This window comes from Denticeps clupeoides, chromosome 12 (assembly GCF_900700375.1).
Source record: "Denticeps clupeoides chromosome 12, fDenClu1.1, whole genome shotgun sequence".
Classification (NCBI taxonomy): Eukaryota; Metazoa; Chordata; class Actinopteri; order Clupeiformes; family Denticipitidae; genus Denticeps; species Denticeps clupeoides.
Window position 1 is genome coordinate 10000564 of NC_041718.1, and position 13064 is coordinate 10013627.

At 43.6% G+C, this 13064-nt stretch overlaps 1 protein-coding gene across 5 annotated transcripts in view; it reads right to left on the bottom strand.

Annotated features, from left to right (window-relative positions):
* sema3fb (sema domain, immunoglobulin domain (Ig), short basic domain, secreted, (semaphorin) 3Fb) overlaps positions 1-13064 on the bottom strand; it is a 54726-nt gene that overhangs the window by 14854 nt on the left and 26808 nt on the right. For 2 of the 5 annotated variants that reach the window (XM_028997793.1, XM_028997792.1), the window contains exons 3-6: positions 4079-4239; positions 3755-3817; positions 1925-2044; positions 287-376 (exon numbers count right to left, since the gene is read on the bottom strand). In XM_028997793.1, the coding sequence (XP_028853626.1) occupies positions 287-376; positions 1925-2044; positions 3755-3817; positions 4079-4239 (434 nt within the window). Of the gene's footprint in view, positions 1-286; positions 377-1924; positions 2045-3754; positions 3818-4078; positions 4240-7208; positions 7228-13064 lie in introns of those variants that run through there. The other 3 variants (XM_028997795.1, XM_028997794.1, XM_028997796.1) reach the window with 2 other exon arrangements.

Sequence of the window (13064 nt, forward strand, 5' to 3'; positions counted from 1 at the left end):
TGCAAATGTTCAAGCAACACAGAAATCATACAGAACATGGAAAGAGCAAGGCTTCCTGCCAAACACAGACAGGCAAGCAGCTCCGCTAAAGGCACATGTGGTGAAGACAACACACGACGCGACGTGACATGCAGCTCCTCCCTCCACCCTGAACGGGGGTGGGGGGCATGCAGACTCAGTGCAAGGAGATGAGAATCTTTTGAGCGTATTAGACTGAGCCGAGCGGCAGACGGACACGGGCGGGCAGGTGGGCCAGGGCTAACTCCTGACCCTCATCATATCCCACCTGCAGCACGGCTTCATCGACCATGTCGCTAGCGTCGGCCGCGCGACTAGCTCTCCCTCTGGTCTGCGGCATCTGCAGGTGCATGGCGCTCTAAAAATCAGAAAACACACAGTGACACATTCCGGACGTTGCTCGCGGCTGTCTGGGTGTCAAGACGACCATAAACCGACGTCGCAATGCCACCTGATTCCACAGGGCTGACCTCTGACCTCTCTTAAACGCTTCCTGAGACCCGATTACCTTCCCACCTCACTGTAGGGGGAGGAAGTGACAAAATGTACATGGCCGAGTTATCAAGCTCTGACTGTACTCAGACGTAGTGTGGGCAGAATCCGGTGTTTATTGAAGTAACCACGCGCATCCGGCTGTTGAGCAGATAATGAAGACAGCAGAAGTTGTTATCGCAGCTCGGCTTGAGCTACAGCATCTGCATTATATTTCCAGCCAACGGCGGACAGAAAAAGTGAGTCATGGCGAATAATATGAGAGACTGTCAGTGGAGATGAGTCTGAGTGTTCCACCTGCTGTAACTGATAGGGGATGCTGCTGCATATGGTTATTCGGTCATGATGGAGAGATCCGTCCCTCCCAGAGTTCACAGCATGAGCCATGCTGTCTGTATATGTAGGAGAAAAGTATGTGTGTGTGTGGACTGTATGTATAAAGATACTGTTAAAGAAGAAAAAAAAAGATATCGAATTGGCAAGAAGAGGAGTTACTCTGACACTGACCCCAGATTGCGGTCTGGGAAAGTAGTGGGTTTGCGGTGTACCGTTTCACACTCCTGCTGACACACTTAAGCCAGTGAAGGCAGCAGAGACTCTTGGGATGTCCCAGAACTGTCTGAGATGATGGGTAATATAAAAGCTGTCTCATTAATTCAGGACGTCCATGTTGCAATGACATACAATAATGGAAGCTCCAGTGGCCAATTACTGCATGCTTCACAATGGGAAGTGTCTCACACTGACAGAGTGAGAGACTGTCAGTGGAAAGGAGGTAGAAAGAGAGTCAGGATGGAAGGCCATGGTAGAATAAATGGTCATGTTGAGGCATAGGAAACAGAGATGGTCCTCTGAGCCTTTACGTCAGGCCGGCCGCTGGTTGAAGAGAAACATGGAGGAGCACAGGGTCTCTAGCAGTGACTTTTATAAATGGCCTTTTAAAAGCCCCAGGACTGTCATTACAGAACAAGTGCTATATTTTGAAAAATGGATCTGGTGTGGAGGGTGCTAAAAAAAAAAAAAAAGAAAGTGATGCCTGGCTCGGGCAAAGAAACTCAAGCTTCCCAATTAGAGAGTGAGACTAAACAGGCAGGAGAATAATTGTGCACTGGGGACAGCAGCTGTGTGTGTGTACATGTGTGTTGCCTAAGGCACAGGGGGTAGTCGTGGTTGGTAAGTAAGAAAGAGAGAAAGAGGAAAGAACAAGCGTGATGATAGAGACACACTGCCTCATTATCGATGGTCTCCCAGACGTGACCTGTAACAGTGTGTGTGTGTGTGTGTGTGTGTGTGCAAGAATGCATGTATGTGTTTTCCATGAAAGTGGAAAGGAAAAGAGGCATAATTGCCCTCAAAACTGGAAGTACATGAGCAGGTACATAAATGAACCCTTGAGTAGCCAGCCCAGGCTTACCTGGGGTCTCCGTCCTCGGTTCACATAAGTGCAAACAGGATTGTACGCCCCGGTACCGCAGGCATACAGGTGTGTCCGGTTCCACGGCTCAATCAGACGGATGAAGTTTCCACATTCGCCCTGAAATAACAGCAAACTCGTTTCACCACATCCACCTCTCAAGGCAAACCATTCAAAAAAAAACTTTACTGTGTCTAAGTCATTCTTGGAAAGAAATACAGCGGCTGATCGCCAATTAACCTTATTGCAGGATACGACAGCATATTTCCGTTTTCAAGTGTAAATTTAAGGCCTCTCATAAAGCCCGTTACCAAACCACCCTCATCTCAGGGGAAGTTAATAAGACAGAAGTGCAAAGGCTCATCATGTACCAAACACCCACAAGAACAGGAGACCTAAAATTGATTCAACAGGTGTGTGTGTGTGTGTGTGTGTGTGTGTGGGTGTCAGCAGTTACCTCTAACAAAAACAGGACTCTTTCTAAAAAGGGTTGTCATACATTTATTATAGTTTTTTAGTATAGTATTATATTATAATATTATAATGTCTAAATTTTCTTAGACATATAACCAAGATTACAGATATAACATTATCCACAAATCCACAAGATGATCCACAAATCCAATGCTAAAAGTCTGGACCAGGAAACACTGCCTCTAAATAATTGGAAAAAATAAATGATTATTCTTTAACCAATTTCTTCATTTAACGTGTGCTTCAGGGTCACGGTTCTGAATCTGCTGAGGTGCCCTGGCTCCGTGTGCCAGTCTGGACTGTCACAGTGTCTATATTGTGATCCTGAATTCCTGATTGTGTGCATATAACCAAGATTACAGATATTGAAAACATTATCCACAAATCCACAAGATGATCCGCAAATCCAATGATAAAAGTCTGGACCAGGAAACACTGCCTCTAAATAATTGTAAAAATTAAATGATAATTCTTTAACCAATTTCTTCATTTAATGTGTGCTTCAGGCTCTGTGTGCCGGTCTGGACTGTCACAGTGTTTATATTGTGATCCTGAATTCCTGATTGTGTGCACCACATCGGGTCATTACATGTTTGAATTTCCTTCTACACTTTTCAGTATTATGTGACTTATTTTAAGTAAATCCCCTGTCCAGTTTAAGTCATGTTAATGCGTCCATGCTTCCTGCACTGTCCCACTACCATGACACCAAGAAATAATCTTGCATCCTGTTAGTGTGTGCTGCTGCCCTTGAAATTGTTTGTCTGTAAAATTGTTGGTTAAGAATTGAGCACTCAAAGAGTCATTCCTAAATGAGCTTGGCCAATATGTATTCTTAAAACATATTTTGATTAAATAAATGTTTTGGCCAGAGACTGCCATGTGGATGTGTAAGGAATTCAGGAACCTTACATGAAGTTGGATCAATTTCCACCTTATATCTAAGCAATCTGACAGTAGGTAGTGTTTCTTCTGCCCTGTACAACCAACGAAGATAGCAGTGCTTTTTTTCGTTGGGGTCATTATCATCGTAAGGGGTTTATTTAAGTTACTGCAAGAAGTCGAGGTATTCCCTCCAAAAATAAGTGCTACTCTCTGGCTCAATAGGATAAAATCTCTAGACCTTTCTGTGCAGCAGTCAATCATATGAGAATAACATACAGAGCTGGTGATACATTAAAATGGACAATGTTCTTAGAGAAAATAAGCAGGCCATAATAACTAATAAAATTAAAATCCACACCATGCCAAAAACCATAAACTAGGCCTTAAATCATCAGGGAGTGGGGATTTCTGTGACTACGGAAGAAGTAAAAGTAATGGGTCCTGCAGACTACAGTGAATGTTAATACTCACGTTGATGTCCTTTCCGCTCAAAATGCACTCGGTTTTTCTCTGCTGGGACACTGGCCAGTGGATCTGAGGAGGACAAGGAGACAAAATCAGCCATAATAACAACGCCATTGAACCGCAGTCGGTCTTGGCTAGCCAAAACCAGGTCCACCCAGCACTCACAAGCCCCATCGGATTTGTCACATTCAGGCTTGGTTTTAATTGCGTTTTCACTGCCTGTAATCCAGCAATGATGCAGAGGTGGGTTAATCAGGAAGGGGACATTTTGCCCATGGGGGCTGTTACCAGGCCGGGGTTAAGAGCAAGCAGGAGAGAGGGAGATCTTACTATGAGGGGCTCTCTGTTGATGTCGTGAAGGTCCAGGGAAAGGATGTAGTCTTTGCTGCCCACGTACATGCGGTCGTGATCCTCGTCCATGCGCAGGATGCGGAAGTCAGAGGTGTTGAGCAGGTAGGAGAAGTGTTGAGCTGTACCAGTGGACCTCAGTTCTGCAGAGACAGGAAACAGGGACAAGGTTTTTTGTTGAGCAGGCTGCACTACACGGAAACACACATACACACACACAAAGACCTGAATATACAGTAGGATACAATTTCTTATTGCCATGACAACCTCTGTTTTTCTAGAACTGAGGAAAACAAAAGCACGCCCAGGTAATTCTTCATGACAGAGTGAGACCAGATGAGTATGTGCATCTCCAAGTGTCATGTCTCTGTTTACTAAAGCCCACCAACATCTCAGCATAATTACCCATAATGTTTTTTCATTATGTCACTGCACTCATCAGATATGCATTCCATCACATGTCCCCCTGGGGAATTCCTTGTGTTTTCTTGTTATCACATATACATTCGCTCAGATGTTGCTGGGTAGACACAAACACATTCTTCAGTGCAGCGGAGACAGTGCTTTATAGTAGTGCCATTGTGTTAACACTCATTCTTAGCAGCTGTACTATGCCAAGTTAAAAAAAAAGTTAATGTACGTAATGAAAATGCATTTTAGTCAAAACATCTTTTTAGCATGAATTTTAAAGCATAAATGTGAACATATGTGGTCGTTAGATTGAAATGTTTACTTTGAGAATAGAAGTTCTACTTTTTGTTTTCTTAAGGTTTTAAATGTATTTTTTACAACTTCTTAATGGGCATATGCCTCAGACTTTCTGGTATTAGATAATCAATTATCATGTTCCATAGAAGAAAATGTTGGTCTATTTTTAAAATCCATATTTAGATCATTTTTATAATAAAGACATATAGCAAAATGCATTGCTAAAATAAGATAAAATAACATAAAATTTAATATAAAATAGGGTTTATGGATTAAAAGCATGCCTTAAGAGTTTATAACAAAGTATAGCATATGTTAGGCTCTAAGAAAAACTTTTGAGATTCTTCTGATCTAAAAAATGAAGGGTGGGGAACGGACATTAGCAGTAGAAGCTGATGGTGGTGGCAGTTTGTTGCGATGCACAGACCATCTGTTGTCCGAAAGGTTATTTCTGTCAACAAGAGCAGCCCAAACTACAAGGCAAACACATGATTACCCAGTGTGGGAAAGAAACCACTCGGCCTGGTTTCCACTGTTAATCCGAAAAGTCATCATCAACAGATACCGATACTCCTCAACATGCAAGAACCACAGAAACACAACAAACAGCGATCTGTTCACCCGAGGGCTTCTTCCACTAAACCCACAGCAATGTATGCTCCACTGTTTACCAAGTTAAAAACTTGGCACGTTTCTAACAAAGCAGGAATTGACGGCTCTGTTGTGGGTTTTGTTGCGTTCTGAATGCATCAGGAAGAGGAAAACGTCTACAAAGAAAACACTGTGGTGAAAATAAAAATATCAAGTCATTTAAAAATAATCATTGCTGATTCACAACCTGCCTCCCAAAAAAAAAAAAAAATACAATGACGGATGTGTTTTCAAAGTCCTACAGAACGTCACTATTTAAAGAGACAGTACAAAGGATTTCTCTGTTCTAGCTTTAAAGATGCTCAACAAGTTCTTCAAAGATGTCAACCACTGCAGTGGCACATCTAAAAATAAATATCATCTGGTTTTAGTGACGGGAATTTTGTGGTGGAATCTAATGTTACCCATCTTTCATGCCGTGGCGTCTCTATATTTAACATGGACCTGTGTCAATAACCAGCGATTAATAGCATTAGTGCTGCTATATTTGAACAGTTTGATTTAATAAGTGTGTAAGCTGAGGTGGTGTTGACAGGGTCGCGACGTTGATGGACAGTTGTCAGGACTCTGTGTGTGTGGTGGTGAAGGGTGGGGATTCATGCGCTTCTGTCTGAGTGGATTATTTGTGTTAGGCAGCTGAGGTTGAATGATGGGTCCCTGCACTCGGGCTTGAGGATGTGACTGAAGATGGACATGTGTGCAAAGAGAAGCAGAGATTGAAATGTTTGATAACCTTCACATAAAAGGAAAGTGATAAAGACTAAACCAGGGAGTGAGGCGGGAGAAATCGGGAAAGAAGAAGGGAGTGAAGACGAAGGAAGGAAGGCACTAAATACCCTCTCTAGCCTTCTCCACAAGTCTGTCAGTGACTCCTCAACATCTGTTTGTTTTCAGAGAGTCCTGGTATGACCATCTGCTGGGTAACACTGCAGTCTCACCCATGCAGAGCAACAATGGGGCCTCACAGCGTCTGTAGGCCGCATATCTTTCATAGAACCATCGTCATTGCTGAAATATCTAAAAACAATAGATTCTGTAATATAAACTCCATTAGAAGGAAAGTGTTACTAAGAATTACTTAAATAGTGCAAAAATACCAAATTGCGAATAAATATGTAATGAAACTGTTACATTCATTTTACACTTCATATTTGTAGATGCATTTTATTTCACTCTTGTTTTTATAAAATACTAAGAAGCATAAGTAGAAGTGTAAAGTATAAGAAGCAAGACTTTCAAGGAGCATTACCTACTTGTTGTCACAGGAGATAAAGTAAAGTGAAGTGATACACAGCAGCACAGCACACGGTGCACACAGTGAAATTTGTCCTCTGCATTTAACCCATCACCCTTAGTGAACAGTAGGCAGCCATGACAGGCGCCCGGGGAGCAGTGTGTGGGGACGGTGCTTTGCTCGGTGGCACCTCAGTGGCACCATGGTGGATGGGGATTTGATCCGGCAACCTTCTGATTACTGGGCCGCTTCCTTAACTGCTAGGCCACCACTGCACTACGCCTTATGGCCTTAAGATGATGTATCTACAGCTGAGAGACATCCACACCAGAAAAGCCTGTTTGTTAAAGTATGGAATTCCAAGAAAGCAGTGCAGAAAATCCTATTCCACACATTATGTTCAGTAGGTCCCCACACAGACCTGCTCATGGGCCTGCACGGCTGCAAATATAGGCCCAGTTAATGTGTCATCATTGACATTATTGTGGCTGCTGGCTGGAGTTTGTGCATTGAGCTCACCGTACGTGGCAAGAATGCCAAGAGCTTGTAAAACCTCACAGAAATGGAACTTCTTGGTGTCTCGTCTGGGAAAATATAAGAATAAAAAGAACAGGAACGATTCGAAAACCATCCAGTAGTCTACCCTTGCGTGACAATCTAATTTTAACTGGCCCACAACTTAAGATAGTGGTCCGGAAAGCCTATTACTTGTGCATTGGTTTGAATGCCTGTGCGACATTCTTTGATGTCGTCCTCCTGATACCAAAAGCACTTTGAAGAGCTGCAGAGAATGGGCCTGATCCTGGCCTTGACGTCTGAGAGGAAGTTGGTGGATCCGGAGCCGAGAGCCACAGAGAGTAGTGTTTGCCTACCGTATTAAAGAACAACAAGATTCCCACCTCCTGCTCTTATCCTTGAGATTTTAAGTCCAGGAACAGCAAAAAGGCAAATCTATTATAGCCGGATAAACCCTTAAAGTACACCATTACACCATGTCACTTTCTCTTGTTTCTGGGGGGTCCTCTTCTCTGGATACAGAGGGGGGCTTTGTTTCAGTAATGGCCCTGCTGGTTGGAGGGGAATGGAAGGCGACTATTAAGTGGAGAAAGTGAAACCTTGTGCCCCTAATGAGGGGGAACCTGACCCAGGTTCTGTTTTGCTCTTTCGGTGGGCAGTGTTGCACACAGAGGAAGGTAATCCGGGCTCAGAGCTCAGGCCTGTGTGGTGAACTCTCCAGAGGCAGGTCTGGCCACCTTCTCCAGTCTGCTGAGCAGAGACAATCGCAAGTCTGAAACCCTCTCCTGCTCCAGGTGGTACATGCTCATGGCACACTGCAGTCCAGGACTGGCTCTTTGTGGTGGAGGTTTGGAGCTTCACTGTTTCCCACGGCACCTTCCACCTTCAGTTGGCCAGAGAAGCCAATTTAGCCTTATCCAAATGGCACAGAGACTGAGATTGGAGAATGTTTCCTCATCACAATGTGATCCAGAGGGAACATTTCTCTTGCATCTCATCCAACGGTCACTTCTCTCTGATTGCAGCTAATAGTGCTATCACCTACGGTCGTGGCGAAATCTGGTCGGATCTGGCACAGTAATTCTGTGAACTCCTGATTTCCGTTGTTCTCTACTATACCAGTGACAGAATGACACAATAAAATATTATTCCTTACTCTTCACACAGACGCAGGGAGTTGACTGTCTGACTTTAAAAAGAAAAAAGACAGTTAGGGGTTAAAAGTTAAAATTTCAATTAAAATTAATGCATTGAAGATCATTACATAGTTATACATCAATTATAGTAAATACAATAAATAAAAAATAAAGAGCATATTTGTGTATGTTTATGGGGTGAGAGTTAACGATGAAATTATTCATTTGTAAAGAATCCATTTGAATAACAAAATTATCATAATATAAATAATAACCAACCCCTGAAGCTTTACAAGTCAACAAAAAAATTGCAGCACATTTTACAATGATTTTATTTTTTGGGGGTGTTTTTTACTCATAGGAGGAAATTAAACTAACAAGTTTTTTCTCCCATTTTTGGAATAAATCACTGGATCACTGGCCAATCTGTGTGGCAGGCATGAAAACCGTGTTTAACTGTGCAGGAGTGACAACACACTGGACAAATTCGCAAGATTGTGCAGGATGAATTTGAATTTCGCTAATGCAACACAACAAATTCCTGGATGGACTGCGCTGCAAAAATCTACAACAGTTCCGCAGTCAGACGTGAGCCTATCACTTCTTACATTTCCTGTTATATCAGGGACGTGATACACATTATGCCATATTACACTGTAAATGAATTGTGTAAAGCCCTGTTTGCATGTCTGGCAGTGAACAGACACAGATCAGAACTGAACACCGTTACATCTTACCGTACATCGCACAGATAAGACTTGATCGTGCAAGGATCTCAGTCCTCAGAAGAAGCAGCTGCGGTGATAAATCTGAATCACATCACGGAAGTCCCACAGTTAGTACTTTATCGCTCCGTCAGAGACGTCCATTCCTTTTTATGAGGCAATATTTGGCCGCTAGGTCTGAATATGGCCACAGGCATGCATGTTACAACACATCTCCCACTGTAAAACGCTGTAATCACCGCAGGGCGCACGCTGAGCACCAAGAATTTATTTGTAGGCTTTGTGACATCTTCAACATGACAGAGAACAGAATGTAGCATAACACAGCGGCCTGTAATAAAAGCGTAATAGCTCAAATGACATCATGACCCTCCTACAGCGTGCAGATAAAGTCTGGGCCATTGTTCACCAGAGTTACTGCTCTTTCATTCCCGGCCTGGAAAGATCTCAAAAGATCCCAGCAGCTATTGAGGAGTTCCCTGCACAATCGCAACCACATCTATTTTCCTGGCGGACCAACATAGCGAGCGGCAAACGTCATTAGATAATGGAAATGTTTCAAGGGCACGTTTAATGTAACAAACACATAAAAATAGATGTCTGCGCTCTAGTGTCGGACCGAGTGTTCCGTCTCGCTGCATATTTCTCGGGGTGCTGATGTGCTAAATTAAAAGAGCAGCTCCTGCCAAAACCACAAGGGCATGTTGGTGCAGGAGGGCCTGGAGGATGCTAAAAAAGGCGGGAGGAGAGAGATAAGGCGGCCTAAAGATTTTCGCCGCGTATACGCGGCGTGCTAAGCAGCGTTCTCCGGGTGAGAACAGAGACTGACAGGGAACCTCGGCATGACAGGGGCTGCTGTGGTGTTTATCCTCAGAACTGATTTACTGCTGTGGCGCGCAGGCAGCAGTGTCCCAATCCCAACAGTCAGCATGTGTGAATGGCAATTAAAGCGTCAGGGTAAACAGCACTCTCCTTGCATGGCCATATTCTTGTGGCACTGAAGTCAACGTCAAAGTAAAGTCCTTCGCATAGTTCAACTATTGACCTCCCGCACTACTGCGGCATGGTCACTCCACTTTTCACCCAGGAAGCGTGAGACATGGTGGCAGTTTCCTTAATACGGACGTTCGCACATGCCAGAAAACCACAACCCGTCTTTTCAACCCTGGCATTGTTCACCGTGGATGCCGAGGTAGTGAGAATCAGGGCTGCCCTGTCATTACCAGCGCCCTGATGCCTCACACCCACACAGCAGAACAAACGTGCCAGCGGGCTCATTCGGCTCTAAAAAACACATATTGTTGTAGGAATTCAAGCTTAAAATCACAACGGGATATAAAATGCAACGCTAAAATGCAAAAGTAAAGGATTTGGGAAGTTAGGTACATATTTTCCTGACATATTAGACTGGTTAAATTTTTTGTAAATGATAAGAAATCTTGCCCTCTACTGACACTTCACTTTCACGGGTTCTGAAAAAGCATGGGATCTGTTGGACACTCTCCAGATCTGACACGGTTGCTGTTTGATACAACATTTTTCCCCCTCGACTCTTAACAAGCTTCAGCAAGTTTGGCTGGGAAAGCGTTGAGGCGTCCTGTGCTGAATCTGTCACATGCTCTGACAAAGCTTTCTCACACCAGATTAGTCATTTAAACAAATATATGAGCTGTTAAGAAGGGGAAGAAAGATTAATATATATTAAGAAAAAATAACATAGAAACCAGCGAGAGATTGGTTTGATCGAGTAGCTTGTAGTTTTGCCCCCTGCTCTGTGTCAGAAGAGATGTGTGCAGGTTCTTCCACACTTTGTCCGTGGAGTGACCAACTCTGGGAGCCTTCAAAGACACCTTGTGTTAAAAATACATCAGTGTGTGTTAAGGGAAGGGGAGGGTAAAAAAAGAGAAGTGACTGTAAGTGGTCCTCCTGGCCTGATTCCTCTGTGGTGTGATAACGCTGCATGTTAAACCTGAGGCAGGGAACCCAGCAGAGCTGCAGAAGGGTGGCAGGACTCCAAAACCGCAGTTCTGACAACGTTCTCATGCCCACTTCCTGTCGGAAGGTGATAAGGGAGAGATGGAAAACATGTTGCTGATAGTGTCTGACAGGTAAGCCGAGCAGAGGAAGATAAATCAGAGAAGAGCCATGACCATGGATCTATACCATTAAAGCCGGCCTATCAGTGCGCAAGTCCTCACGTGGCACTTGACTGGTGAGACAGTAACTGAGAGGTTCACAAAATATATATGATGTTGACAAGAATACTCTCCTTATCGTTGCTGAGTCAAGATCAGTATTTTCTGAGCATCATTCATTAACAGGAGTTATTTTCGGGGTTTTTTGGCTTTGTAGATGAAAAGCAGCAAGGTGGCAGCATGTTGAAGGAACTCTTCAGCTTCAGCTGATCTTCGTTTGAAGATGACAAGTAGATGACTTGGATCTACTGGATGAAATCAGAAAGCTATACTATTTATCAGAATCGGGAAACTCTCCTTGAGCTGTAAGTGTGACAAAATCGCCTTTCTCTGCCCACATTGTGTGCCCTAGTCTCGGTGGAGGAAAGAAATCAAGTGTCTTGTTGCCGGGGAAACAAACAAACAGGCCACAGTGGCTTTGTTATTGGGCTGATTTCATGTTCAGTTGAGACTGGGATGGTATAGGAACATTCAAGCAACACATTTTCAATAGGTTGTATGGGGTGACATTAAAATGCCACACACATACAGAGACTTACAAGTTACACTTTAAAGTATGTGTGATCTTATCAAGTCTGCATTGGCTGATTCACAGTAAGCTCATATGTAGCAAACAGTAGGACTCATTCCTGCAGTCACTGTGGGTATGTTTGGATGCATCTGTGTGTGTGCGTGTGTGTATCAGGTCACTCTGTTGTGGTTCATGTCACTGCTGTTTCTGACAGCTTTTGGTTTGCCACCATCGCCGCCTCGTTATCACCAACCCTGATCAGACCCCACCCCACACACCCTGTATGCCTGGGTCGCTGCTCTATAATTGGGAGCCCTGCTCGCTGTCCATCTCCTCCTCACTAATGGCACCAATTTGTTTTCTCTGTCAGCTCAGATGGGCTCTCATGCAGAAAGATGGCCTTATCTGCAGAGAAGGACTCCTGTCTCCCTGCCTCCTGCCCGGCACAGCCAGACACCCCCCCACTGTTGAACAGACAGACTGCAGTGTGTAGAGACCCGTATTAGGAGTGTGAGGTTAGTTCTCCTCACTCCTTGCCACTTAGAAACTGTTCATTCAAATCCTTCATTATATACATCATTTCATCATTTACGTTGGTAGATTCTCACTGAAGGCATCAAAACTATGAATGAACATATGTGGAATTATGTACTTAACAAAAAGTGGAGACCTGACCTCCACAGTCACCGGACCTGAACCCAGTCGAGATGGTTTGGGGTGAGCTGGACCGCAGAGTGAAGGCAAAGGGGCCAACAAGTGCTAAACACCTCTGGGAACTCCTTCAAGACTGTTGGGAAATTATTTCAGGTGACGACCTCTTGAAGCTCATCGAGAGAATGCCAAGAGTGCAAAGCAGTAATCAGAGCAAAGAAGCTAGAATATAAAACATGTTTTCAGTTATTTCACCTTTTTTTGTTAAGTACATAACTCCACATGTGTTCATTCATAGTTTTGTAAATGGTCATGAAAATAAAGAAAACACATTGAATGAGAAGGTGTGTCCAAACCTTTGGCCTGTACTGTATATATATTACTAATTACAGGTTCAGCGCCATCTTTAACTAGTAGTTCTTTAAACATGATCACATTCTTCTATATCTGCACATTATATGCATTATAAACATATTATATTTGCCCTACATGATAATGGAAAAAACAGACTGTGTGGCGGAGTATTTTACTTTGTCACTAGGATTCCAGTATCCACTGAAATACTGTAAAATGACTGTAATCTGAACAAGGTTAAGTGGAGCAGGGGTCTCTGAGAACGGGGCGGAGAGGGCTCCTCCGGG